The 27,898-nt window shown below is 66.7% G+C and overlaps 2 protein-coding genes across 5 annotated transcripts; one reads left to right on the top strand and one right to left on the bottom strand.

The window, feature by feature from the left end:
- The first annotated feature begins 199 nt into the window (after positions 1 to 199).
- Positions 200 to 6,250, top strand: GINS2 (GINS complex subunit 2). Of its 4 annotated transcripts, XR_005823537.1 has the most exons (7): positions 200 to 600; positions 1,700 to 1,814; positions 2,251 to 2,350; positions 3,418 to 3,544; positions 3,916 to 4,042; positions 5,016 to 5,064; positions 5,736 to 6,250. XR_005823537.1 is itself a non-coding variant. In XM_040570816.1 (6 exons), exons 1-5 carry the CDS (start codon positions 511 to 513, stop codon positions 4,039 to 4,041), a joined length of 558 nt encoding a protein of 185 aa, XP_040426750.1. In that variant the 5' UTR covers positions 200 to 510; the 3' UTR covers position 4,042; positions 4,992 to 5,010. The 4 variants fall into 4 exon arrangements, 3 of the variants coding, with proteins under 3 accessions (XP_040426750.1, XP_040426749.1, XP_040426748.1); XM_040570816.1 differs by lacking the exons at positions 5,016 to 5,064; positions 5,736 to 6,250 and adding an exon at positions 4,992 to 5,010; XM_040570815.1 differs by lacking the exons at positions 5,016 to 5,064; positions 5,736 to 6,250 and adding an exon at positions 4,193 to 4,496.
- Positions 6,251 to 6,939: 689 nt separating this feature from the next.
- On the bottom strand, positions 6,940 to 17,961 carry GSE1 (Gse1 coiled-coil protein). Its single transcript, XM_040570819.1, is given in 33 exon segments — positions 6,940 to 7,323; positions 7,326 to 7,386; positions 7,388 to 7,427; positions 8,302 to 8,404; positions 8,689 to 8,718; positions 8,721 to 8,760; positions 8,763 to 8,917; positions 8,920 to 8,967; positions 9,306 to 9,402; positions 9,404 to 9,438; positions 9,441 to 9,530; positions 9,533 to 9,596; positions 9,598 to 9,677; positions 9,781 to 9,888; positions 10,027 to 10,072; positions 10,074 to 10,298; positions 11,316 to 11,371; positions 11,374 to 11,406; positions 11,409 to 11,427; positions 11,797 to 12,072; positions 12,074 to 12,195; positions 12,198 to 12,386; positions 14,253 to 14,463; positions 14,465 to 14,575; positions 15,017 to 15,350; positions 15,490 to 15,563; positions 15,565 to 15,682; positions 15,928 to 15,973; positions 15,976 to 16,060; positions 16,062 to 16,140; positions 16,252 to 16,343; positions 16,346 to 16,441; positions 17,765 to 17,961. Coding segments are annotated over 33 exon segments (3,306 nt in total). The 5' UTR covers positions 17,876 to 17,961; the 3' UTR covers positions 6,940 to 7,291.
- Positions 17,962 to 27,898: the final 9,937 nt, after the last annotated feature.

Here is a 27,898-nt window from a genome sequence, read left to right as displayed (position 1 = left end):
AGGACCCCACACGGGGTACGGGGGTACCGGGGGGTACCGGGGTACGGGGGTACGGGGGTACAAGGGGGGTGGGGGGGGCACGGCCGCCATGACCCGCGGGGCGCTGCCCGCCCCGGCCGCCAGGGGGCAGCAGGGAGCAGCAGGGAGCGGGGCGCACTGCGCGTGCGCGGCACCGGGGAGTCTCTCTCTTCCCCCGCGGCGCCCCGGCAACAAGTGCTGAGCGCTGATTGGTCGAAGCACCCGGAGGCGCTCGGATTGGTCCCGCGGCCAGCCGCGCACACCTTCCCCCCGCGGCAGCCAATGGGAAGCCAGCGGCGAGCCGGGCAACCAATCAGAGAGCTCTGAGTTACGCCGGGTCCCGCCCTCAAGCGGAGACCGCGAAAAAGCGCCCGGCGGCGGGAAGCGGGCGCGGTGGGCGGGGCTTGGCGGCCGCGCAGCCAATGGGGAAGCCGGGCGCGTGGCGGGCCGAGAGCCGGTTCCGGTTCCGGTCCCGGTGCCGGTGCCGTCGCCATGGAGCCGGCCGAGGCGGAGTTCCTGGCCGAGAAGGAGCTGGTGACGATCGTGCCCAGCTTCAGCATGGACCGCGTGCACCTCATCGGGGTGGGCGGGGGGGGGCGGGAGGGGATGGGGGGGGGGTATTGGGGTGAGAAAAGGGGGTTTGGGGGTCAGGGGCGGGGATTTGGGGTCAGAAATGGGGATTTGGGGGTCAGGGCTGAGGGATTTAGGGCCAGGGGAAGGGTGTTTGGGGGGACAGGGGTTGGGGGATCTGGGGGATGAAGCTGAGGGGATTTGGGGTCAGGGATGGGGGGTTTGGGGTCAGGGATGGGGATTTTGGGGTCAAAAATGTGGGATTTGGGGTCAGAAATGGGGGTTTTGGGGCCAGGATCGGGGGATTTAGGACCAGGGAAGGGTGTTTTGGGGGGAACAGGGGTTGGGGGAATCTGGGAGACGGAGCTGAGGGGATTTGGAGTCAGGGATGGGGGGGTTTGGGGTCAGAAATGGGGATTTTGGGGTCAAAGGTGGGGATTTTTGGATCAGGGGTTGGGAGTTTGGGGTCAGGGGTTGGGCGTCAGGGGCCGAGGAGCTTTGGGGGATGGGGTCTGGGGGATTTTGGAGACAGGGCTGGGAGTTTGGGGTCAGGGTTGGGGAATTTGGGGTCAGGATCAGGGAGTTTGGGGGCAGGATCAGGGGGATTTGGGGGTCGAGGATCAGGGATTTGAGTCGGGGGCTGAGGGCATTTGGGGTCAGGGGTTGAGGAGCTTTTGGGGCAGGGTTGTGGGTTTGGGGTCAGGGATAGAGGATTTGGGGTCAGGATCAGGGCATTTGAGCTCAGGGTCGGAGGATTTGGAGTGAGGATTGGGGGAGGTTGGGGTCGGGTGCTGAGGGATTTGGGGACTGGGGCTCAGGAGCTGTGGGGCAGAGCCTGGGGGGATCAGGGGCAGGGAGCGGGGCTGGGGCAGGCATTGGGGCAGAGGGGAGAGGAGCCAGAGGGCTGCGGGGTTGGGGGATCGAAGGGTCGGGGGGCAGGGGCTGGGCTGGGGGGAGCAGGAGGCGGAAATTGAGGCGCTCCCCGACTCAGGCTTTTCAAAACCGACCCCCCTGGAAACGCTCCAGAAGCGGCCGGGGCCCGGTGAGACGAGCGCTGCAGTGGCCGAGCCCTTTCCAGCTGCCGTGTTTTCGTCTCCGATCCCTCTTCCAGGGGGACCTGGGCCCTTTCAATCCCGGGCTGCCGGTGGAGGTGCCCGTCTGGCTGGCCGTGAACCTGAAGCAGAGGCAGAAGTGCCGCCTGGTTCCCCCGGAGTGGATGGATGTGGGTGAGCTCCAGCGGGAGCAAGGGAAACACAGGAAGCCTCTGCCCTCCGCCGTTAACGTGGCGCTTAATTCACCAAATACGAATTAATTCGGAGAGAAGGGTCTAATTTTCCCCCCCCCTTCTTTATATCCGCAAGGAACGAAATCTTCCTGGTCAGATCAGGGCCGTGCCTCCTGTTCCTCCGGGCGGCACGAGGGGCAGGGGGTGAATTTCGATTTTAATCCCCGGCCCTTCGCTCACCTGCAGCAGGCGGCTGCCTCGCTCCGTGCCCGTCCCGAGCGGTGCCACGGCGAGCAGCGCTCGCGTCCCCAGCGGGGCTTGCTCATGGGGCCCTCGGGCCGTGACTAGCCTGCCTTTTTTCCCCGGGGGGAGAGGGGTGGGTCTGGAGCAGGGAGGGTCTGCCGGCGCCCGACCGGTCGCTCCCGGCTGCGTTGCAGAAAAACTGGAGGGGATTCGGGACCAGGAACGCAAAGAGGACACCTTCACCCCGATGCCCAGCCCCTACTACATGGAGCTCACGAAGCTGCTGTTAAACTAGTGAGTAGGAAACGTTTCGTGGCGGTCTTCCGCCTCGCTGCGTGCTTGCCCAGACGGTTTCTCGGCCTTTCGTCGGCAGCGGCCCCGGAGGGCTGGGGGAAAAGCGAGAGGCGACGGGGGGCCGTTTACCGGGGGGCGTGCCCGGATCTCGCTGCAGCAGTTCCCTCGTGGTGACTTTGCCTCTCAGTAGCTGGGGCTGGCTTGTTCCGCGGCCCGACAGCCGGGGCTGTGCCGCTTTATCGGGCGGCAGCTGAGCGTGGAGGCCTCGGGAGCCGGCACCCGCGTTCCTCGGCAGCAACCCGTTCGGCAGCCTCAGCCCTCCAGGCTTCTGCCTTGGCTCTCCTTCAGGAGGGAAGCTCCCCTTGCCTCAGCCCGAGGAGCGGGAGACCGGGGAGATTCGGAGTCTAAACTCGTGCCTGCTGAGGCGTTTCGCTCGTGAAATGTGCTGGCTGGGAGTTTTCGGAGCGCTCTGAGCCCTCGGTGGCGGCGGGGCGGTCGTTGAAGCGCTGCCTCCTCCCCTGGAGACGAAGCTCTTGGCGTGCGGCTCCTTCCCTCGCGCCAGAACAACCCCGTGGATGGGTCTGATCTCCTGAGGTCCTCGTGGCAGGGCTGAAGTGCCCTAATGGGAGGGTGCGGCGCGGCTCGTGCAGTCCCTTCGGCTTAATGCTCCCTGACGGAGCTCCCTGGTGGGAGCGCGGCGCCGGGGCTCCGATCGCAGCCGAGCCCTCGCGGTTTCCTGCTGCGTGTGGCTCCGGCCGGGTTGTTGGCCTCGCTTGCACCTCGCACCAGCTGGGCGATTCAAGAGCAGGAGGATTGCAGGGGGAACCAGCTGCTGCGTCAGGGCTGAGGGTTCCTGGGGAACTAAACTAAACCATCCCCCCAAAAATCCCAGCAGCGGGAGCACCAGGCTGGATTTCACCGTGGAGCTGCGGGTTGCGTTTTGATTCTTTCCTGTCGCAAGCTGCTCTGCTCGTGCCTTCGGGGGCTGAGGAGCTGCCAGCGTTGCTTACACAAGTCCCTTGCAGCCCGCCCTGCTCCTCTGTTGTTTTGTTTTCTTTTCCCCCCAGCGCCTCCGACAACATCCCCAAAGCCGACGAGATTCGCACGCTGGTGAAGGACACGTGGGACACGCGCATGGCCAAGCTGCGGCTGTCCGCGGACAGCTTCGTCAGGCAGCAGGAGGCTCACGCCAAGGTGCGGCGGGGGCGCAGGTTCGCCAGCCCCGCCGGGAGCTCTCCGGGTGCCGTGCGACCGCGGGGGCCTGCTGAGGGCCGCGTGGTTGGGGCGCGTTTTCCCTGGGCCGCAGCCGGGAGCTGGAGCCGCGTGCTGAAACCTCTCGCTGTGGCCCGGTTGCGGCTCCCCGAGCGGTGTGAAAGGAGAACTCCGGTTTGAAAGGAGAACTCCTGTTGGCTCTGCGCTTCTCCCGGCCGGGGGTGGCGGCTGGGCCGGTCCCTCGGGGCGTCACCGAAGGCAAACGCGTGCTGCAGAGCTGCTTCACGGGTTCCTCGTCCCGCGTCAGCGGGCTGTTTTCCCCCCCAAACTCTGCCGCTCGCTCTTTTTTTCAGCTGGATAACCTAACCCTGATGGAGATCAACACCATCGGGACTTTCCTCACCCAAGCCTTGGACCACATGTACAAGCTGCGGACCAACCTCCAGCCCGCCGAGAGCTCCCAGTCCCAGGACTTCTGAGGTACCCGCACCCGCCCTCAAACCTCCCGGGGGAGTCCGGAGCCTGCCGGGGAGCTGCTCGGGTGCAGGCGGTGGCTTGCCGGCGCTCGGCTGCTCTCCGACGGTGCCGGGCAGAGCTCTCTGCCCTGCAGGGCGTGGGTGTGCTTCACAGAGGGAACTTCTGAGGGCAGCACAGGCCGCACGCCGGCTTGGAGGCGATGAATTTCGAGGCGGCGCTTGGCCGGGAATTGGCTCAGAGCCTTGAAACGGCGGGGGGGAAGATGTGCGGGTAGCGAGAGGTGCGTGCCGGGGAGATCAGCTGGGAGGCACCTCCGGCTGCTCCGGGGAGGAGGACAGAAGGAAATGGCTTTCCCTCTCCCGCCCGGGCTGTTTTGTACTACGTCTCGCTTTCATTCGTATCTGAAAACCGTGCGGAAATAAATAAAACGACCGGCGGCTGACCGAACCGCGCCGAATTTTCCCCCGGTGTTTTGTTCCAGCACCCGGCACGGGGCGGGGGTGGGGGGGTCAAACACTGCCCGGGGAAACCCGCAGCTCCCCTGGGGCGGCCCCACGGGGGGAGGGCACGATCCTGGCTGACGCCAGGCTGGGCTGATCGCAGATGAAAATCCTCCTGGGGACGGGAAGAGGCCAGCTCCAGCCCGCCCCGGGCTGTGCTAGGGCACGGACCCCCCCCCTTAAATCCCCCCCAGCGAGGCCATGGGCTGCTGGCACGGCGCGGGCTGAGCTTGGCTCGGAGCAGGGCTGCTTCCCCGTGGCTGCTGGGGCAGAAAGAATCCTTTGCCATCGTTGAGGAAGATTTTATTTCCGTGGATGCTTCCAGAAATTACAGCCATATGTCCGTAAATACCCAATTACTACATTCGACAAATAATATATTACATTACAGCGAATCCAAACAAGCACAGACAGAACAGGTTCAGGGCTTTTCTTTTTTTTTTTTCCCCCAGTTACGTTGTTGGTTTCTGTCGCAGCACCGAACCTGCCCTGCCTTTCCTGCCCTCTCCTGGCTCCGCCGGTACCGCTCCGGCGCTTTCCTCCGCGCCGGGGTAGGGCCAAAGAGACACGACCCAGGTGGGATCCTCCCGAGAAGCTGCAAGCACCGGGTCAAAAACTTGATTATGGGCTGCTGGGGGGGGGGGGGGGGGGGGGGGGCGGAAAATCTCAGCGTGGGAGCCGCTGCCAGCCCAGCCGGGCTCCTGCCCGTGGCCCGTGGAGCTGCAGCAGCTGCCCCGCTGCGGCACGGCGGCGCTGCGGGGGGGGGGCTTTTGCCAACGATTTTTCCACCCCCGGCCTCTCTTCCCAGCCCAGCGCGCAGGGAAGGGGAAGGCGAGCCGAGCAGCCAGCGCGTTCCGCTGCGTTGAAATTCACCGCGGAGCCCGGAGTTGGCAGGGGGCTAGGCCGGAGGCTGGCGATGCAACTGGGATTTAAAGAAGATTAAACTAATTTCTGTCACAAGGGCGTTTTGCTCTTTAATCTCGCGCAGCTTTTTCGGCGAAGCCAACGGGAGGGAGGGAGGGAGGGAGGGAGGGTTAACGCTTCCTTTGCGAGCGCAACAAGGGAATTGAAAGCAGGAAGCAGAGGTCACCTTTCCCCGCAGATGCGAGCCTGCCTCGTGGCAAAATTAAAAAAAAATAAATACATAAATTATTTCTTTTCTCTCTTTTTTTTTTTTTTTTTTTTTTTAAAAACAAGCTTCCCAAGGCGGGCGCTGATCAGCAAAAGCGACTGCGGCCGGCACCGAGTGGTTCGGCCGCCCCGCAGCGACGCCAAAGCGGTTTCAGGAGCCCAGCGCCGACGTTGTGACCCCAGCACCGCGGCGCTGCCACCGCTCCGGGGGGGGGGGGCGAGGAAGGGCTCGAGCTGGGGCGTCCCGAGCTTGGCGAGCACCCCAGGGAGCCAGGCGCGCGCCGAGCCTCGGGGTGCACCCCCCCCCCCCGATTCCCCCTGCCCAAACGCCTTCGCTCCCCTCTCTCTGATCGTCTCGGGATTTCGGGGGATTTGGGGGCTGCGACCCGCCGCGGCTGGGGCTTGGTGGGGTTGGGCCCCCCCCTCCCTGTGCTGACCATTTCCAGCCCACACCCCCCCCTGCTGGCTTTTGGGTTTGGGGCCGGCACGACTCGTCCCCCCCCCCACCCTCACGCTGCACCGCAGCTGCCCCCCGAGCGCTTGGAGGGACCCAAAAAAGCCCCAGAAACCAAAGGGAAAAGGGGAAAAAAAAAAAAAAAAAAAAAAAATCAGAATTGGAAGGATATTGGGGGGGGGGGGGGGGGGTGGGGGCTGCCGGTGTGACAGCACCTGCCCCAGTGGGAGAGGGGATTTTTGTTTTCTTAAATGCTTTTAAAACACTTCAGTAGCTTTTCTGTCCTGACCAGCAGCAGTGCCAGCGCTAAAAGCAGATCCCCTGTGCCAAAAAGAGAAAGAAAAAGGGGTGGGAGGACGGGGGGGGACAAAAAGGGCAAAACCAAAAAAGCAGAAACATTAAAAAAAAAAAAAAAAAGGCAAGCTTTTTATAGCAATAATTAAAGTAATAAAAACATACAAACTTTGTCTTTTTTAATATATACACACAGTACAAGGCTGAAGCACCTTTTTTTTTTTTTTTTTTGACTCGAATTGCGAAAAAAAAAAAAGAAACCCAACCCAACCCAACCCCCCGTGTCGGAGCCCCCCCCCCGCCTGCCGCAGAGGAACAAGAAGGTACCTCCAGGAGTTCATGGACTTTATTTTAGAGCCAAGTGCATTTTCCAGTGGAAAGCCCCGCGGTGATGGGGGGGACATTTGGGGTGGAGATGGGGGGGGGGGGGAACGGGGGGGGGGGGACACGCTCGGCGGCCGCCCCGCCACCGCCCCGCGGGGCTCCTCCGGCTTTAGTGTTGTCGGTGGAGTTTTTTAATCGGATTTTTTTTTTTTCATTAAAAAAAAAAAAAAAAGAGCTATATAAAGTGTTGGGGGGTGGGGGGTGGGGGGGTCGCAGCGCCCTGCCCCGGGGACGGGGACAGGGGTCAGCGCCCGGCTCCCGCCTTCCTTTTGCTTCATGCATGGCACATTCTCCGTTTTAAATTATTATTATTATTTTTTTTTAATTTTAATTTTATTTTTTTTTTAATTTTTTTTTTTTATTTTTTTATTTATTTATTTTTTTTTTTTTTTTTAGCTTCAAACCTCCCAGTGAAAAATATTAAATATTCAAGGTAATAAAATAGATTATTATTTCTAGACTATGTGTTCGGGCCGAGCCCAAGGAGCGTCACCTGGGGTACCCCTTGAAATAACCCGAGACCACTGCATCGCGGGCAAGGCAAGGCACTTCCGCAGGTGATCCAGCTCGGCTTGCAGCCGCTCGCAGCTCCGAGACCATCTTCTGCTTCTGGGTCCGCAGGTTCCTGCGGGGACAGGGCACGGTTGGGGTTGGGGGGGGCGCACGGGCAGCCTCTGGGTTGTGGTGTGGGGACGGGCTCTGTCCCGGGGAGAGGGGCTCGTCTGGGTGCCCCATGGGGGGGGGGGGGGGGGGGGGGGTGAGGGGTGGTGGGCATGGGTGGGGGCACCAAAGGGGGGATGGGGGCACCAAAGGGGGATGGGGGCACCAAAGGGGGATGGGGGCACCAAAGGAGGATGGGGAACTGGAGGCTGGGGGGGCACCACAGAAGGATAGGGGCACTGCAGGAGGATGGGGGCACCAAAGGGGGATGGGGTCCTGCAGGAGGATGGGGGCACCAAAGGAGGATGGGGGCACCAAAGGGGGATGGGGGCACCAAAGGAGGATGGGGGCACCAAAGGGGGATGGGGCGCTGCAGAACGGGGCGTTGCAGGAGGACGGGGGCACCAAAGGAGGACGGGGAACTGGAGGCTGGGGGGGCACCACAGAAGGATAGGGGCACTGCAGGAGGATGGGGGGTCACCAAAGGAGGATGGGGTCCTGCAGGAGGATGGGGTCCTGCAGGAGGATGGGGGCACCAAAGGAGGATGGGGGCACCAAAGGGGGATGGGGGCACCAAAGGGGGATGGGGGCACCAAAGGAGATGAGGAAACCAAGGGAGGATGGGGGCACCATAGCAAGATGGAGGCGCTGCAGGGAACGGGGACGTCGCAGGAGGATGGGTGCCTCCACGGAGGATGGGGGCACTGCAGGGGGATGGGGCACCAAAGGAGGACGGGGTCCGCAGAGGCTGGGGGCACCCGCAGAGGCTGGCTGCCCGGAAGGACGGGGACATCGCAGGAGGACGGGCGCGTGGCAGGGGCCAGGTGCCCCCCACTCACCGCCATGCTGGCGAGAGCTGCTCGGCCGTCAGGCTCAGGCTGTAGTGCTGGCCCTCCAGCCGCCGGCACTGCGTCTGCAGCACTTGGCGCTCCAGGTTTTGTTCTGCAAGGCACGGGGACGGGCTGAGCACCCCCAAAACCCCCAGCCCCCTGCCGCCACCCGGTCCTCCCGGGGAGGACACAGCCTCCTCCAGCCCCCCACGCCAGCACGTTTCTCCCTAAACCGGGCAGGGAAACGAGGTCTGGTGCCGTGCCCGGGGACAAAGCTGGCCAGGAAGCCAGGATGGGTTCTCCGGGTCCGCGCACGGCGACGTGTCCCCATTACCCCCATCCCCACCCCCTGTCTATTTCGTAAAGCAGCAAAATTCTACGCCTTCTATACCGTACCTTCTATATGTTCCTGGTAAGCCTCAAAATTGCCTCGATCCCTTGCCACTTGGGCCTGGGGCACTACCTCCTCCTTCCTCCTCCTCCTCTTCCTCCTCCTCCTCCTCCTCGGAGGCCGAGTCCCGGGGCGGCGGCGGGGCTGAGCGCCCGGTGGGGCAGGGGCCCCTCGGCCGTGCCGTTGTGCGGGGCCAGGCGGCTGGAAGCCTGCAGCTCGGGATGTTGTAGTGATGGAGGCGTCCAGCTTGTGGTTCTGCTCCGCCGTCAGCGCCGCCGTCCCCCCTGCGGGCACCGAGCGTCAGCCCCCGCCCGCCAGCGCCTGCGCCCCTTTATTTGCCTCACTCCTGTGCGCTGCAATTCACGGGGTTGGTGGCAAACCGGGCGTGCTTTCCCAGCCCTTTTACCTTCCCCTATAACCACAGGAGCCGTGCCATCCCATGGCAATTCACCGGGATGCTCCAGGAATGGGGGTTACGGGCGGATTAGCCCGCAAGGATGCACCCTCGGTGGTGCCAACCCCTTGGGGAGGTGTCGGGGGGGGAGGGGGGGGGTGTCTCGGGGGGGGGTCTCCTGCCCGTGTCCCCCACCGGGACGCCCGCTCCCCGCGCCCACCGCCGCACCTTTGTGCTTCTGCAGCGCCTTCTGGGTGGACTGCAGCACCGACTCGTGGAACTGGTGGGCGAACTCCTCGGCGATGAAGGGCTCCCAGGGCTTGCTCCTTGCCGTTCACGCTGTGGGACAGCGGCACCGGATGTCCTTGGGCAGGGGGCCCCGGACGTAGCTGAGGATGCTCAGCGCCTTCTTCCCGGCGTGCCCGTCGCTCAGCCGGGGCTTCTCGGTGGCCACGGCGGCAGCTCCTTAGCCCTGGGGAGCTCCGGGGCTCGCAGCTGCTCCAAGCGCCCCGGCTCTGCTGGCTTTCTGCGCGTCGGGCACGGCGCCGGCGATGCCCACGGGCTTATCCGGGTCCAGCAGCAGCGGCTGCACCGGCGGCTCTGCGGGAGGAGGAACGGGGTTGGAAACCCATGGCCCTGCACCCCTGATGTCAACGCAGGGATGCTCCCGGCCGGCCACGAGGAAGGGGGAAGGGAGGCTCACCGGCGGCGGGGCCGCTGGGGCTGTCCCGCGGCGAGCTCTTCACCACCACGGCGCCCGGCCGTGGTCTTCTGCTTCATGGCTGCAGCATTTCCACCAGCTTCTCCTTGTCTGCCGCATGGGAAGCTGAGGTTTAGTGTAGCCTCTGCTCAGCGGGGCAAGCTCCCGGCCCCCGTTGGGGGCGACGTGGCACCCCCGCGGCAGGAGGAGAGGGGACCCGCCGAGCTCGGCGCGGGGCACGGCTGTTACCTTTCCTCTTGTCGGCGCTGATGTGCGTGAGGTTGAAGATGGTGAGGCAACCGCTTCTTCTCCTCGAAGTTGGGGCTGTTGTTCATCTCGTCGGGGCTGTAGCGGGTGGAGAGCGGGAGGCGCGGGGAGGGCGTGCGGCGCTTGTTCTGCACCGTCGGCGGCGAGGGGCTCCTCTCCCGCAGCATCCGCCGGCGCTTGCGCCGCTTCTGGCTCAGCAACTCCTCCTTCTGCTGCTGCGTGGTGAGGCCGAAGAGCTGCAGGAACTCCAGCTTCTGGGGCGCCAGGGGACAGCAGAGCAGGGTTACCTCCAGGCTGGCACAGCACCGTCCCCATCCCGGTCCCCATCCCAGTCCCCATCCCCATCCCATTCCCATCCCCATCCCAACCCCAACCCCATCCCTATCCCATCCCCACCCTCATCCGATTCCCATCCCAGTCCCCATCCCATCCCCATACCATCCCAATCCCCATCCCATCCCATCCCATCCCATCCCCATCCCATCCCATCCCATCCCATCCCATCCCCCATCCCCATCCCAATCCCCATCCCCCCTCCCATCCCCATCCCATCCCCATCCCCATCCCATCCCATCCCCATCCCCATCCCCATCCCCATCCCCATCCCCCATCCCCGTCCCCGTCCCCCGTCCCCGTCCCCGTCCCATCCCCATCCCCATCCCATCCCCATCCCATCCCCATCCCCATCCCCTCCCCATCCCCGTCCCCGTCCCCGTCCCCGTCCCCGTCCCCGTCCCCGTCCCCATCCCCATCCCATCCCCATCCCATCCCCGTCCCCGTCCCCGTCCCCGTCCCCGTCCCCGTCCCCATCCCCATCCCATCCCCGTCCCCGTCCCCGTCCCCGTCCCCGCCCCGTCCCCATCCCCATCCATCCCCATCCCTCCCCATCCCCATCCCCCTTTCCCGTCCCCGTCCCCATCCCCATCCCATCCCCATCCCATCCCAATCCCATCCCCATCCCAATCCCCATCCCCGTCCCCGTCCCCGTCCCCGTCCCCATCCCCATCCCATCCCCATCCCATCCCATCCCCATCCCCATCCCCATCCCCATCCCCGTCCCCTCCCCGTCCCCGTCCCCGTCCCCATCCCATCCCATCCCCATCCTCATCCCCTCCATCCATCCCCATCCCCATCCCCACCCCATTCCCCATCCCCTAACCATCCCCATCCCCATCCCACCCCATCCCCACCCCATCCCCATCCCACCCATCAGGGCGATGCAGCTGCCCCCAGGGACGGAGGACACAGACCATGGAGTGCCGTGGCCGTACCTCGGAGGACGTGTCCAGCTTCAGCGGGGGCTGCTCGGCCACGCACCGGAGATGGCCCGCACCTCCTCCTCGTCGCTGTCGTCGCAGGAGTATCCAGGTCGTAGTAGTAACTCTGGGGGGGGGGGGAGGAGAGGCTGGCGTCAGCCCTGGGGGGCACGCTGGGACCCCAGGAAGCTGCCCCATCCCCGCCGGAGCGGGCACGGCAACGCCTGCCCCACACCGGGCTCCGACGCCTCCTGCCCGCTCACCCAGCCCTATTAATATTTAAAGCAGCTTATTAGCCTCGGTTCATCATTTATTAATCGGCCCACGTCTCCAGCGGAGGATTTACCGAGCCGCTCTGATTTGGGGCTTTCAGGAGCCGTCGCACCGCACGCCGCCGTGCTGGGCTGCCGGCATCCCGGGGGACCCCCTGGCCGCCCCCACGGTGGGGCCCCTGTGCCCCCAGGGGTGGGGGTCGCAGCGCACTGCAAGCCCCCACCTCACCTTTCTCACGGGCCTCCCTCCGCCGGCGCTCCTCCAGGTCGAGCTTGCTGACCAGCCTGCGGTGCTGCTGCACGAACTCGTCGTAGATGTACATGGGGTCCTGGGCGCGGGGCGGGGGGGCTCTGTAGGGCGAGCTGGGCTTGGCGGCCTCGCCGAAGGGGGCGGCTGGGGCTAACGGGGGTCTCTGCTGGCTGAGGATGCTCTGCGTGGATTTCTCCAGCTCGGCCAGGAAGGGCGCGTGGGCGAAGCCCCCGTGCTCGGGGGCGCCCGGGCTCCCGCGGCGGGGGGTATTTCTCCAGCGCGTCCCTTTTCCTCGCCCCGTCCTCCAGCTTCTCGGGGCAGAAGACCCGCTCCACCTTCACCAGTGGGATGCCCTGGCGGCTGGGCTCGAGGGGGCCGGGTGGCCGTGGAGGGCGTGGGGCTCGGGGAGGCGCCGGGGAGGGTCGGGGGGGCTCTCCATCAGGGAGACGGGGTTCCAGAGGGACGTGGTGATGGGGTGGTGCTGGGGCTTGGGGGAGATGAGCGGCGGTGGGCCGCCGAAGTGCTGCCCCGGCTCCCGGATGCTCGGCTCGTGGCGGCTTGGTCCTGACCTGCGGGGAGAGGAGAGGGACGGAGAGGTGAGGAGAGGGATGGGGAGGTGAGGAGAGGGATGGGGAGGTGAGGAGTGGGATGCTGCACCCAGAAAAAAACCAAACCCTGTCTGCAACCGGATTCTGGGGTAGAAATGCACCAGTTAGGCTGACCCAGATGGGTTTGGGAATGGGGTTTGGTGCACGTGGGGCTGCGGGACCGACTGCAGAGGTAGGGAGCACCACGGCACCGCCATGCTCAGCCCTTCCTGCGCCACAGCCCAGAGGGACAAGGGGAAGGCTCGGGCTGTTCCCCCCGGGGACCCTGTCCCCGCAGCTGACACACGGGGGCTGCCCACGTCCCTCGCCCCCAGCACAGCTCCCACAGCCGGGTCGGTGCACTGGGGCGCAGGGCAGGGCACCCCAGGCTGGACCCCACCACGGGGCTGGGACAGCACAGGCACCCCCCACCACCCTGCTCTGGCCGCATAAAGAGGGACACGCCGGTAAAACCTCCCCTAAACACGCCGGGAAGGAGCAGACCTGTTAGCAGGATAAATATTTCATGCGCCGGAGCCGGGCGCTTAACGCTTTTCCGCTCGAGCGCCCTGGCCCTCTGCGCAGCGCAGCAGCGCGCGGCTCAGCACCGCCAGCCGTGGCACAGCTCCACCGAGCCCCGGCACGAGGCACCCGCGGCGCACGGGACCCGTCTCCTCCGACCAAAAGCATCCCCTGCCCTGGCCAAAATCGGTCCCTGCCCCTCCCCCGCCGGGCTGTCTGGTGGTGTATGGACTGGTTGTGGGGGCACGGGCAGCCCCCGGTGGGGCTGTGCGGGGTGCTGGTCTGGGGACAGGGATGGGAAGAGCAATGGGGGATGGGGATGGGGACAGGGAACGGGGATAGGGACAGGGAATGGGGATGGGGACAGGGATGGGAATAGCAATGGGATGGGACAGGGATGGGAATAGCAAAGGGGATGGGACGGGGATGGGAAAAGCAACGGGGATGGGGACGGGGGATGGGAATAGCAACGGGGATGGGGACAGGGATGGGAAAAAGCAACGGGGATAGGGATGGGGCCGCCCGCCTCCACGTGCTGCCGTGCTCAGGGTGACCTTGCTCTCTCCTCCCCCCTTCGGAGAGGGACGCGCGGCTCGGGCGGGCGGCTGCAGCAGGCACTTGCCATTATGCAGCCCGCAATCCGCTCCTTGTTATACTCGATTAGCTGCGCTAATCCCCTTGATACCCAAAAATAACAATGGAAGCCAGCAGCAACAGCCGCCCGGAGGAGCCTGCAGTGCCGGAGCGCTCAGCAATCCGAGCGAGGAAAACCCTCATCGAGCCGGGGGGGGGGTGGGGGGGTGGCACGGGGCGCCCCCCTCGCCTCGGCACGCTGCGGGGGGAGCAGCTTTGGGGCGAGGGCTGTGCTAGGGGGCGAGCTGCAATTAGCGGTGCCGCCGCCTCGGCAGCACCTGGCCGCTCGCCGCTGGCCCCCGGCCACCTCCCGGGCTCGCCGCCTGCCGCCGCGCAGATGTCGGGCACCGGCGATGGCCGGAGCTGCCAGCGCAGCCGGCCCGGCTGGCACCGCGCGGCGGGGACCTGCTGGCACACGGGCAAAAGGACACCGCTTCTGCCCGCCCGGCGGGTGGGAGAGAGGTGGGGTTCCAGCTAGCTAATGGGAGCCTGAGCCAGCTCCTGGGGGGCGCGCAGCCACGGGGACCGGCAGCAGGAACGGCTGCAGTACGGGAAAACCCCCGCTGTACGTCAGGGAAGATGAAAAACGGGAGCAGGGATCGCAGAAAGGGGCGACCTCCATCCTCGGAAAGGGTTGAAATTAATTTGGAGACCGTGCTCTGGGCAGGGTTTAGAGCAGGAGCCCTACCTGGGGTTCTCCGGCGGTGCTCGGGCTCGGGCTGGCTCGGGGTGCGCCCCATGTCGAGGTGCTGCTCCAGCACCTGCTGCCGAAACTCGGAGACCTGGGACTGGCGGTCCTCCTTCTCCTGGCGCAGCCGGCGCTGCCGCGCCAGCCACTTCTCCTCCTCGTTGGTGCGGTGGATGAGCAGCGCCGTGGCCGCGCTGCTGCCGGGCAGGGGGGAACACGTTGTGGTTGGGGATGAGGCTGGGCACGGGGTGGTGCGAGGCCGGCGGCTGGTGCAGCGGGTGCTGGATGGGCTTCGGCGTGGGCAGCACCGAGTCCTTGAGTTTCTCTGGGGGGGGCACAAAGGGGAGCCGGAGCGTCGGGAGGGCGCACGCCAAACCCCGCCTGGCTTTTCGGGGAGCAGCCCTGCAGGTGTAAGGTAACGGGGGCTGCCAGCACGAAGCCCCCGCTCCCCCCAGCGTCGCGCGGGGGGCTGCCCCGCCCGCTGCCAGCCCAGCTGCTTGGCGTGCCGGGTGAAGTCAAGCCGGCACAAACACCGCGGCGCCTCTCCAACAGCCCCGGCGCTCCGGAGCGGCCCCGCTGAGCGCGCAGCTGGCAGCTGGGGCTTTTGGCACGGCGAGCTGGCAGCCGGCACAGCCAGGCTGCAGCCCGAGCTGGCCCCCGCCACTCAGACAGTCCCCCGACCCCCTCGGCTTTGCCATCTGGAGAGGGAAAGGGGCCGAGGCGACGGGCTCGCCCCGGCCCCGCCGCCACCCGCGGGGAGTTACCTGCTCTGACGGGCGCAGCGGCTCCGACGGCTTGCCCCGCTCCTCTGGCCGGGTGGCACCGCAGCCCGTGCAGCCGGCCATGGGCAGGAAGGGGCCCTCCATGGCTTTCACCATGCTCAGCTCCTTCTCGCGGGCGCGCTCCCTCTGCTCTCCAGGCTCCCGCTCCCGCTCCTTCTCGCGGCTCCCTCTTCCAGCTCCTTCTCGCCGCTCCCGCTCCCGTTCGCAGCTCCTTCCTCCCGCTCCCGGGGCTCCCGGTCGCTTCCCGCTCCCGCTCCTTCTCCTCTCCCTCCTGCGCTCCCGCTCCCTCTGCCGCAGCTCCTCGTCCATTTGCAGCCTGCGGAGAAGAGCCAAAAAAAAAAAAAAAAAAAAAAAAAAAAAGGCCCCCCCCCCAGCGTGGGTGCCTGTTAGCATCCCCCCGGGGGGGCTCCCTCCCAGCCCCGCAGCCGCGGCGTGCCGCCCCCGTGGGCGCTCACCTCTCGGGGCGAGGCTGGAGAATGCGCTCCGACTGCAGCGCCGAGAGCGAGGAGTGCGACAGCTCGGCGGGGTAGCCGCACGCCCGAGAGGTGGCAGGTGCATGGCCGACGGGTGCAGGGGGGCAGCGAGCCCGGCGCCGGCAGCGGGTAGAAGGGGGAGCGCAGCGCCGACAGGCAGTACGAGTCGTCCATCCTGCGGGGGGGGGGGGGGGGAAGGGGGGGGGGGGAAAGGGATGCTCAGCGGGGTGCAGAACCCCAAAATGTCCGTAACGGGGAGAAAAGCCGTCCTGGAGGGTTGCAGCTCATGGCACAGGAGCTTTACGCCAGGTGAGGGGCACGGAAAGTGGGGGGGGGGGTGGGGTGTCCAAGGCATTTGGGACACCAGTGCTCGTCCTTCCCCCGGTTCTCCCAGCACCTGCACCCCCGATCGGCAAGGACGGGGCGATGCCCACCCTGAAGGCAGGGTGCGGGAAGGGTGGTGGGTCAGGTAGCTGGGGTGGTAGTAGGCGGCCGCCGTGGCCGGGTCGAGGCCGAGGGGCGGCAGGGAGGACATGCGGAGGTCCTCGGCGGTTGTGGTAGGGCCGAAAGCTGCGCAGGTAGTCCTCGGTGACGGCGCTGGGGGGCACCACGTGGTGGACGGGGCGCTGCAGGCTGCCGGGGAGAACAGGGACGGTGAGGAGCAGGGAGATGTTCCCCCCCCCCCGCCTCCCCAACCCGGGGGGCATCCCGCATCCCTGCCCATCCCATCGCCCGCGGACTCACTTGAGCGGTGGGAAGCGGGAGTCCTGGACCACGGAGCTGGGGGGAAGCCCGAAGGAGTACGGCGTCCCCAGGAGGTTGCGAGGGGAGGACCGATGGGCCCCCGGCCTTCTTCCTGCGCCAGGGGGGGCTCGGAGATGAGGCGCTCGCGGACTGCTCTGCTGCTGCTGCTCGCGACCGACCCCGCTTCTTGCTGGAAGGGAAAGGGGGAGAAGAGCATTAGGGGACGGCGGGGACCCCGCAGGGGATGGGGTCCCGCCGGCGGGCTGGTGCCAAGGTCCTCAGGGAGCACCCACGGGAGCATCGTGCTGTTATGGGATGGGCTGGGGCCGGGGGGGTGCTACGTCAGGGGCAACGCAGCTGGAGAAAGTGCGCTGGTGCTGGGGACGGGCTGGTGGCAGTACACATCGTACCCGCTGGGAGATCTGCAGGCAGCTTTGTTCTCCCGAGCTCTCCATCACCCGGGCGGATTGCAGGCACACCACGGCGCACGAAGCGGCACCAGCCGGTGTAAATCCAGCGGCCATAAAACGCAGGGTGGCCAGGCCAGCCCCGCGGAGGGGATTGCATCAGCACCCCATCCCACCGCCCAGCATCAGCCACTTTTGGCAGGCACCCAATTTTTCCTCCTGGGATGAAGGATGCTCGCACCGCCCCAGCTCGGGGGGGGGGACCCCCGGCGAGGCCGGGGGGACCCTTGGCGGGTCTGCGAGCTGGGATTTGGGGACAAGCCGGGAGCAGCGGGAACCAGACTCTTCCTCATCTCATCTCCTCCCAGAGGAGCCCCAGCGCATCCCCATGCGGCCCCCCCCCGTCGGGACGGTCCCAAGGTGACCGCAGCGGGCACAAAGGGCGCCCCCCCGGCGGCCCCCGCCGAGCGCATCAGGGCCCATTGTGCGCGCCAGGCTCCGCTCTAATTACCTCCCCCCCGTCTCGGGGCGTCACGCTGCGAGCGCGGCTCTGCCAGACAATAAAGCACGCTCGGTTAACCTATATTCCTCCGGGGTCACTTGGGAAGAGGAGGCCGAGGGGACGCGGGGAAGGCGGGGCACGGCGGGGCGGGCAGCACCCGGGCACCCCGCCCCCTTCGAGCGCCCGGGGATTTCGTTTTGTTCCTTCCCCCCCCTCCCTGCCTTTGGCATCTCCCCGTCCCCTCCCGTCGCCTCCCCTTTGTGGTTTAATTAGTCTTTCCAAGTGGCATAATCCCCCCGGGAATCTGCTCGTAACATGCGAGAGGAGAGGAGAGAACCACTAACGATGCTTCTTAATTAGCCGGCGCGTCCCCATCATCGTCGTTCCCCCCCCCCCAGCCCCCAGCTCCTTCCCCTCCGCCTCTGCTGCCTTCCTCTCCTGCTGGCAGCCTGGGGACGTGGCGGGGGGGGAAGAGGGGACAAAAGAGGGACAGCCCCGGTGGCACCGTGGCGAGGATGGAGATGGGAACCCCATGCCTCGTGCCACCGCCGCCCCCGTGTTTTTTGGGGACGGGCACCCCCCCGTGCGCCCAGCCCGGCCGTACCTGTCTGCCCTCGCTCCTCCAGACCCCGTTGACCGTCTTGGTGGGGGATGGTGACGACGGGGGCGTGCTGGGCACGCTGTGCCCCCCCGGGGGCACGATGATGGGGCCCATGGGGCCGCGCTTGGGCGTGCTGGCGGGCGAGCTGTGGTTGGTGGCCGGCGACGAGACCGGGGACGACTCGCTGCTTATCGAGGACCCTGGGGAACGGGGAAAAAAAGGGGAAAAAGGCAGAAAGTTAGGCAGCGAAACCGCCTTCCCCATCCGGAGGGCGAGGGGGCAGGAGGGGAGGCCACCCCCAGCCATTCGCCCTGGGGACCCCCCTGGCAGCGCCCACGCTCTGGTGGCAGCAGGGGGTGCCCGGCTTTTCCGTAGGGTTTCATTCCCATCGCTCTGGCAACCCGGCTGCAAACAGCCGCCCTACCAGGCCCGGGAAAGGTAAGGTGAAACCCGGCTAATTACGCCGGGGAATCCAGCCCAGCCCCCGGGGGCAAGGGCGAGCATCCTGCCGGGGCCGTGCGCCGACACCGAGGCGGTGCCAGCCCAAAGGTGCTGAGCGCGAGCCGGGGAAGCTGCGAGGCGCCGGCAGGAGGACGAACGAGTCGCTCCCCGTAACCCTCGGCAAGGCCTGGGCTTTATTTGCATGAGACGTCCGTATCTGAAATCACTCCCACCCCGGGGACGCTGGCGGTACGTGCGAGGGAGAAATGAACCCCTTTTTAAAATTAAAGCGGAGAATAAAGGGAATTAAAGCGGAGAGCGCGGCGCGGGGAGGAACGCCGAGCTGGCAGCAATGCCAATCCCACGCTAACTAGGGCGGCGAGCCGCCCTGTGCTCCGCTGCAACCCCCCCGGCACAGAACCCCCACCCCCGAGCCGGACCAGGCCCAGCTGCAGGAGGCTGGCGGTGGCCCCCCCCCGGCCGAGAATTGGGGCCAAAATGTGGTTTGGGGTTTACAAAACCAGGGACCGGCCGCTGCCCGCCCAGGGTGGCCAAAGCCGCCGGCGCAGGACGCCAGCGGGGAGGTGACAATCCCGCCCAGCCTGGCGCGGAGCTTGGCACGGATGGATGTGTGCAAGCCGGCTGCCTCGAGTGTGCAAGCTTGCTCTCCTGAGCGTGCAAGGCGCCTCGTAGCCCTGCAAGCTTGGAGAGGCGGTCCCCTTGTGCAGGCAACTGGCCCCTTGCGCTGCAAGCGTGCAATCCGGCTCCCTGCAGGCCAAGTCCTCGCCCCGTGAGCGTGCAATCCGGCTCCCTGCAGGCCAAGTCCTCGCCCCGTGAGCGTGCAATCCGGCTCCCTGCAGCGTGCAAGCCACCCCCTTGCCCTGTAAGTGCACAAGTCAGCTCCCTGAGCACACACGCCAGCTCCCCTGAGCGCGCACGCCGGCTCGGTGCCCAGGCAGCATGTAAGATGGCTCCGTGCCCTGCAATCACGCACGTCGGCTCCCCTGAGCGTGCAAGCTGGCTGCTCGCCCCGCAGGTGTGCAAGCTGGCTCCTCGCCCGCCAGCACACCGGCTGGCCCCCGAATACACAAGACAGCTCCTTTCCCCCCTCCAAGCGCCCGGCGCCCTCAGCACCTCGAAGCCCAGCACCAGGACGGGCCGGGCGCAGGGGAGGCAGGATGGGCAGGATCGCCCCGAGCCCCCCCGGAGGCCGCTCGGCGGAGCAGGGGAGCGGCGCCGGGGCGGGACGAGCGGAGCAGCATGCCGCTGGCCACGCCGCCTTATTAATTATTCCCGAGTCGCTCCGAATCGCTTTCATTTGGAGAGCGGCGAGGCTCGGGGAGAAAGGCTGCCCGCGACAAAGGAGGCAGCCGATACGGATTTGACACCCACTGAAGTCTATCTTGTCAGCGCAAGGCCAACAACAATTAGCAGCCTAATCCCCTCTGAGCTGGGAAGCCATTACTCACCACGCGATAGCGTTAACAATCAATACCATCACAATGAGCCCGGCAATTAATGAAGCTAAAGTCTTACTTCAGAACCTTAATTCTCGCTGTGTGGCTTTAAACGGGAGGGCTTGTGATCGTTATAATTAACTGGCGGTATTCAGCCAGGATTAGTCAATGAAACTAATCTGGATTGGAGATGACAAGAGGCACAGTGTGATGGTGTCACCTTTGTTTTCTGACCTCCCGCTTTCCGCTCGGCGATAGCAGATTAGCAGCCGGGGCTGACAGGCAAATGTAATTAACAGCTGAGACCCTGAAGGAGGGGGGGGGAAGAAAGAAGGGGGAAAAAAAAAATACCCTGCAGGCAGACCTGGGCAGGGAGCGAGCCAGGACGGCCCAACCGGCCCCTGTGGCTTTGGGGTTCCTTTGTGCTTTGCACCCTCTGATGGGGACCAACGTGCCCGGCCCCGTGGTGATGAGGGATGCTCTGGAGGCCCCGTCCAGGTCCCCTCGCACAGCGAGACTTGTTTGGGATGGAGCACATCCCTACGCGTGCCCTGAGCGTGGCAGAGCCGCGTGCGCCTGCTGGGGGCTGATCCCTGTGTCCATGCAGCCGGGAAGAAAAGCCCAGGGGGGAAGCAGGACGGCAGCGCCCGGCCCCCGCGTGCACCTCCCGGCCCCACGGGTGGAAACGGGCTGAGGAGCAGCTTCCCGGGGGGAAAAATCCACGGCTCGGAGAGAAACAGCTCCCCAAGCACACACACGGCAGCCCACGCGCACGGAAAGCCCCGGGATGAGCCGATTTGGGCACCCAGGTGGCGAGGGAGGGAGGGGAAATCCGAAGGGAGCGCGGCCCTCGCCTCGAGCCGGCTTTGGGGCAGGTTTTTGGGTAAGGATGCAAAGGGAAAGCGACCGCAGGTGCGAGGAGAGGGGAGCAGGCAGGAAAACTCCGGGAAACCCACGTCAAAGCTCACGGACATTGCCTCGTGTGGGATGCGCTACCGGGGGCCGAGAGGAAAAGGTGAAATCACCAAATAACCCAAAATTAAAAATAACCGAAGCCATGCAACCGCCCCGAGGGACGCAGGTGGGGAGCTGGCAGCAGGGAGCTGAGCCCCCCTGCGACCTGGCACCCTGGGATTAATGGGACCGGAGCATTTTTTGGGGGAGCCAGCCGCAAACATGCCCCCATGTGCTTCCTGGGACCGTTCGGTGCCCGAGGCTTCGGGTTATGGCTTTTTTCGTGGCATTTCATGGATCTTGCAAATGGTGTTTGCAAAAAGGCTCTGGTAAAGGGTCGGGGGCCCTCCCGAGGGGCTGGGTAACCACCCACCGGGGGCAACAGCGGGGAGAAACACCGCGTACCCTGGCACCTCCAAAACTCCCCTCGTGTCCCCCTTGAGAGCTGCAGCCCTGCAGGGGGGACAGAGGCTGAGCCCTGGGGGTGCCGCGGGGTGACACGGGATGGGGACATCCTCGCCCCGTGCTCCGTCTCCCCGCTCCGTCCCCTGCCTCGGGGCCCGTTAAACGCCCGTTAAGGCACGGGGGAGCGGAGGCGGCACCGGGCATCTCCATTTCCACACGTGCCTCTCCGTGCTGGTGCCCGGGGTTGTTATGTAGCAGGGAAGTCAGGCTGGTGAAGGAACACATCAGAGGAGCCTCGGGGAAAAGGACAGCACGGAGGAGCACGGCGGGGAGGGAGCAGGGGAGGAGGCGAGGACACGCTCCTCCGCCCCGCGCGCTCGCCAGCCGTCCTCCCGGGGTACGGAATGATACGGCGCTTGGATCACGCCGCTGAATTGAATTTCTAAGCTGCCCCCTCGAGACACGGCGCCGAGGAGAAGACATTAGGCCGGAAATGGCGGGAGAGCGCCAGGGGAAGGGGAGGTCGGGGCGGCCGGCGGCGCGGGGTGGTGACGGGGACACGGCGGTGGCGCAGGAGGATTGGGGCGAAGCGGCGGCTCTGCTGCACCCCGGGTGGCCCAAATTTTGTTCCCGTGCAGAGGAAGGCTCTGAAGGCTCTGGTTTATGGGATGCGCCAGTCGTTCCCCGCCCCCCCCCCATCCCCTCCCAGGATCCCGGCCGTACCTCTGGGCTCCTCGGCTTGCTTGGCGAGCTTGCGGAGCGGCGGCGAAGCTGGAGGAAGGAGCTGCCTGGACGGACAAAGTGCTGCTGGCTGCAGGGCTGCCATTGGGGACCAGGGAGCCGTTGAGAGGCGAGGGGGGGGTGAGGGCTGACGTGGCGGTGGTGCGGGTGGCGGTGGACAGCATTCCTAGGGAAGGCGACTTCGACTCATGGCTCATGCCTGCGAACGAGAGACGCGCGGTTCAGCGCCGCCGAGCGCGCGCGGGGGACAGCGGGGACGGGATGGGGACAGCACCAGGACCCCCCCCCACGCCACCTCCCCCCCCCGCAACAAAGCAACCCACCCCAAAGCAGGAAAAGCAATAAATCCCCAAGCACCCCGTTTCACCCCCCACCCCAAAAAAAGCGCCCCCCCCCCCCCCCCCTCCCCCGGGCTCATGCAATAGGGTAAAGCCCACGGGGTGGGTGCGAGCCCCCGTCCCCCCCCGCCCCGTTGTGCTCACGGGCGGCAGCTTATCTAACAAAGCACCCGGCTGCTCGCCTGCAGCAAAGAAGCTGACACGGGCCACCAGCTGCCGCCAGCATCACATGGCCCCGCTGATCCGCCAGCCCGTGCCCGCGCGGATAACGGCGCGGGGGGGCCTCGCCGGGGAGCGAGGGGTGCCCCGGTGGGGGGGTGGGGGCTCGGGGACGTGAGCGCCCTGCTGGGGAGGGAGGCAGCCCCCCCCCCCCGGCTCGCGTGGTGCTGCCGAAACGCGAAGTAATGCTGCTGGACCCCGTCGCAACCGTACCCAAATCCCCGCCGCCGCGCCATCCGGTCGCCGGTTGCGCGCCCCCCCCCGGGTGCCAGCGTCGTGCCCCCCCCGTCACCACCAGGGCACCTTCAAATCATCACCCTGCACCCCGAAATCCGATCACCGCACCCCAAAATCCGATCACCGCACCCCCAAATCCCCACCACTCCCCCCCCAAATCCCCACCGTTACCCCCAAATCCCCACCACTCCGTCCCCAAACCCCCTCCATCGCGCCTTCACCACCGCGCCCCCAGGGCACCCCAAAACCCCCCCGCTGGACCCCTGACCCCCTCCCCCAAATCCTCACCATCGCACCCCCCAGGTCCCCGTGGCTGCACCCCAGCACAGCGGCTCTATAGGGCCGGGGGGGGTTGGTTCCAGTTCCTGCAGGGCGCAGCGCACCCCACACCCCACCGGGTGCCCGTGCCCCCCCCCCCCAAGCCGTGCCTGTCCCAGCCACGTGCTCCAGGGCTCTCCACCTCCGAAAACAGCAACTGCTGATGTCAGGGCCCTTAAAATAGACTTCCAAATGAGCAGCTTCATTAACGCCGGCCTAAAATTAGCCCCTCCCGGGTGGGCAAGCGGGATGGGGGGGGGCAGTGAGGGGTCGTGCCCGCTGCGGGGGGGGGGGGGGCTCCCGAAGGACCCCGTGAGCCCCCGGGGCTCAGCGCAGCCCGACGCGGCCACCTCAGCCACGAGGCCACCGAAACGTCCCCTCTGCCAGCCGCAGGGAGGGTGGCCGGGGCAGAGCAGGGGAGGCCACGGGGCCAGGGCTGGGGGGGGTGTGGGGGGGGGGCCGAGCGCCACTCAGCGTTGATTAATCTTTGTGTGTCCCCCCCCCCCCCCGCCCCCCCAAGGCCCCAGGAGAGGCGGCCGCGCGGCGGCGCGCGCTCCCCTCTGCCCTCATTATCCCAGCATTTATTAACTCCGGGGCTCTCAGCCATTGACTGCGGCCTTGTCGACACGACGGGCTCATGTAAATTCATTACGCGAACAGCTGGGAAGCAAACCCCTGGGCTTCGCAGCAGCACCCCCCCCACACACCCCCCCAACCCGGACCCCCACTCCCCCCCCCCCCCCCCCCACACACCTCTCCGTTGAGCTTGGGTGCCCACCCTTGGAGCGCGGGTGCTGGGTGCATTGCCCAGCATCATCCCCGGGGGGATGCAGCCCCCGAGCAGCCCGTGGGCTCCTCGCCATCTATTAACCCCCCCCCCCACCCGCCCCGATCCACCCCCCCCCCGGCCCCGATACAGGCTGGAGACGCTTTGCTGCTCAGCGCTCGCCTGCCTCCCGCGGCTCCGTGATTACTCCTCCCTTTCATCCCCGGCTCCTCACAGCCGCCAGACCCGCCCTGCCACCTCCACGCTCCCTCTCTCACAGCCCCATGGCGCGGGATAATTTTGGCCATCTCCCCCCTCCCCCCCCCCCCCCGCCCGGTGCCAAGCTCCGTCCACCCACCCGTGGCCTCCCCCCCGGGGACCACAAGCGCCCCGCGGCCCCAGCCACCTCCTCCCAAATTCGGCACGCTCGGCGCTCGCCCGTGAAGCGGGGCACGTCCCTGGAGCACCAGGGATCGCCGGATGGGTTGGTTGCAGGGGGGAGCCGCCAGCCACAGCTCCGTGGGGACCCCCCCCCCCCCAGCCCCGGCACCCCGGGATGCGCACGGGGAGCTCGCCAGCCTTTTTTCCCTGGCTGATCCTGCACCCCCGCCCCACGGCCGGGCTCCGAACCTGCTCTGCTGGGGATGAAATCCCTTTTCGCCCAGGCTGGGGCCAAGCAAGCAGTGCCCGCTCAGCCTGCCCCCCCCCCAAGTAGAGGTGGCGTCCGTCTGTCCGGGTGTCCCATCCCGGGCTGTCCCCCGGAGAGCCGCCCTGCGTGGGGAAACTGAGGCACGGCGTGGCAGGGAGATGGCCGGCACAGGGATTTGGGACTCTGGGTGCCGCCGAGCTGTCCCTGTCCCCGTCCCTGTCCCATCCCCGTCCCTATCCCCACCCCACGCCGAGGTGGGGCCCTTCCCGGGGCCCCCGGCGCCGCGGCGCGCCCAGCTCTCCCGGTCCTCCCTCCCCTCCCTGCCTCCAGCTGCTCTTCCCGGCAGGCAAACCCGTGCTGAAAAACTGGTCCCAGACCCGGGGGCACGTCACCGGCGCCAGCCGCATCACCGGGGCGGGGCCGAACCCCAAAACGGGGCAGGGCGCCCCAATGCTGCCCCCAGCCCTTTAGGGGCGCAGGAAGAGGTGCCAGCCCCCGGGACGCTCGCTGCCTTTGCACGGCTCCCTGCCACGACCCGAGGACATCAGGGGACACGGGGACTGTGGGGACACGGGGCAGGGGACGGCCGAGGCCACCGCTGTCCCCCGTGCCAGGACACGGTGGCGCCCCGCGACCCGGCACCCCTTTCCCGCGGCGCTCGCGCGTCGCCGCGCTGGAGCGTGCCATCTTCCCTCCATCTGCTCCCGATGACGCTGGCGGGTTTTTTGGCACCGGGCGCTCCTCCAGCAGCGGGAGCAGAACCAGTCTGGCTGCCCGCTGGGGCCGGAGACAAATAAACACGGCGGTGGCAGCAGCCGCGGGCAGCGGGAGCGGCGGGGACGGGGCGCGCGGGTGCTCGGCGCCGGCGGCGGAGGGGCAGGGAGGTGGCCGGGACGCCCCCCGGCCATCCCGCACCCCGAAACCCGGAGCCTTCCCTGGGGACACGGGATGCTCGCTCGTGCGCTGACAGCATGTGGGGACGGTCACCGGTGTCACCTGCCAGGCTGAGGGCGCGTTGGCAGGGGTGGCACGCGTGGGTAGGGGTGGCACGCGTGGGCAGAGGGGACACGGTGGGCAGAGGGGACACGCGTGGGCAGGGTGGCACCGTGTCAGCAGCCACTAGAAGGCAGCAGGCTGCAGCTGCTGGAGCAGGGACACCGGTGGCACCGGTGCCACCGCAGGGATCACGGTCCCATGGGGCGCACGGCGGTGCGCGCCCCCTCCTGCACCTTCGCCTCTTGCCGTCGGTTTCCCCACCCTGCCGCCAGCTCGTCCCCGTGTCCCCTGTGCCACCTCGCCCCGACGGGCACACGAGGGTCCCGGCGCTACAAAAGCCCCCCCCCAGCCACCTCGCTGCCACCAAGAGGGGCAGGAGCGGTGACACCGAGGACAGGTGGATGGCGGGCGGCCGCAGGAGGAGGGGAGCACCCCGGATATTTTGGGGTGCTGGTGAGGCGCACAGGAGGGACACTGCAGGGACAACCCTGGGGTACCCAGGTGCCACCGCCAGCTCCCAGCTGCTGTCCCCTGCGTCCCTGTCCCCCCCCCCCGGCAGAGGTGGCTGCCGGGAACTGTGGCGCTGGCGGGTTTAGCACCTTGCTGAAGCCCCCCCCTGCCAGCACCGCGGAGGCACCTTGAAAGGCCCCTAATGAGCGTGAAGTGCCCTTCAGAGCAGATTGCCATTGAACTCAACCTGCACCAGCCGCCTGCTTAAAAGCAGCTATTTTGAGCTCCTGGGCGCACAAGCGGTGGAACTAATAATTTATTACCAAATACGATCGGGCAGCATCTCCAGCCCCCGGCAAATGGAGCGGAAAAAAAAAATAAAATAATAATAATAATAAAAAAAAAAAACCCACAGCGCAGCGGGAGGCTGAGTGAGCGAGGAGCGCGTGTCCCCCCCCCGGGGCCGGACCCGCACCCAGAGCCACCCAGCACCCTCCTGCGGGCACCCCGCTGCCCTTCGCTGAGCCCCCCCGGGCTGGGCAGGGACCTCGGTGGGGCAGGGTGGGCGATGCCACCACCAAAGGTCCCCTGGGCCGTCACCACAAGTCCCCGAGGCCACCACCGAAGGTCCCCAGGGCCACCCCAGGAGGTCCCCGTGGCCAGAAGGTGCCACAACGGGGTCCCTCTGGGTGCTGGCTGCAGACAAAACCCCACACGGAGGGGGTGGCAGAGATGGGGCCCCATCGCAGATGGGGAGGACGCGGGGAGCCCGGGGTCGGCCAGCGAAGGGGTTAAGGCCCTCGGCGCCCGCTTTGGCTTTTGTTCTCCTGCTCTGCCTCTTAACCCCGGGCTGCAGCGATACTTCCTCTCCTTTCACCGCCTCTGCTCCCGATCTGGAGCCGGCATCCAGCTGCACGCCCCTCGCCCGGGGAACAGCTGCTTTGCATACATTTTCCATGCTAATTGCCTCGCTTTGTGAAGCCCCGGCTGAATGCAGCAGCCAGAGCCTGGGCGAGAGCCTGGGCGAGCAGTGCGAGCACCCGGCCCCTCCACGTGCCCCGGGGGGGGCACAGCGGGACGGGTGCCGGGGGACACCGGGGTGGGGGGGGACGGGACGTGCCAAGCCCCGGGCTCCCACGAGGACAGTCTCGGTGGCACAAGCACCCAGGGTGATGGAGGCGTGATGCTGAGCTCACCGGGGGCCACGTGGGATGCTGGACGGGCTGGAGTGGCCTCCTTGGCCATGGGGGAGGAGTACAGTTTTCCAAATTCAGCACCCGAGAAGGATTTGGCCCCTCCACCAGCAGGGACAGGCAGCAGGACCGCCTCTCCCCCCCCGGCCACGTTTCAGCCAGCTCCCCGCTGCGCCGCCGCACATTTTCCATCATCCCTCATTAAACAGCCGCCGCACCTACAACACGCTCCATTAATTAATTAATTGATTGATCGGAGCCCCAGCTCCTGCCCTCCCTCCCATCACCCCCCCCACCGCCCCTCCCCGTGGCACGGCCACCTGGCACGCAGCCGCTTCCTAACGAGCCGAAACGAAGGCGCCTGTCCCCGCAGCCGTGCTCCGTGTCCCCAAGTGTCCCCAGGCGTGTCCGGCCACCCTCCACGGCCCCATCCCGGAGCAGCCAGGACGAGGAGGTCTCTTCCCAGCACCCACAGAGGGGTCCGGATGGCTCCCCCGGGGCCAGGAGCACCCCGATGGCTGTGGACAGGAGCCGGGCTCCCCAGGGAGCAGCGAGCCCCCCCAGGCGCGGTGCTATTAGCCCGCTGGCTTCCATCGATCTCTCCTCTCTGGCTCATTGATCCGACAAACGGCAGCGAGCAAAGTAATAAAGGCTCCTGAGGAAGGAGCAGAGCCGGGGAGGGACGGGTGGCGTGGCACGGCCACCACCGCGTGGGCTCCCGTGGGCTCCCGTGGTTTCGTTCCCCGTCTCGCCCTCCCTCACCGAGGTGATGAAGGGCACCGAACGAGCCAGGGCGGCTTTTTTAGGCCCCTCACAAATCACACCGGGGCTCCTGAAAAGCCACAGCTGGGTTTTCACGGGAACGGCCTCCTGGAGAGCTGGAGACAGGGGCGGCCCTGGGTGCGCCCCCTGCAAGCTGTCCCCAGCCCCGTGGTTCACCTCACGGCAACTTTCCCCAGCGAGCTGAGCGCAC

This window comes from Cygnus olor, chromosome 12 (genome assembly GCF_009769625.2).
Source record: "Cygnus olor isolate bCygOlo1 chromosome 12, bCygOlo1.pri.v2, whole genome shotgun sequence".
Classification (NCBI taxonomy): domain Eukaryota; kingdom Metazoa; phylum Chordata; class Aves; order Anseriformes; family Anatidae; genus Cygnus; species Cygnus olor.
This window is presented reverse-complemented; position numbering and strand designations above follow the sequence as displayed.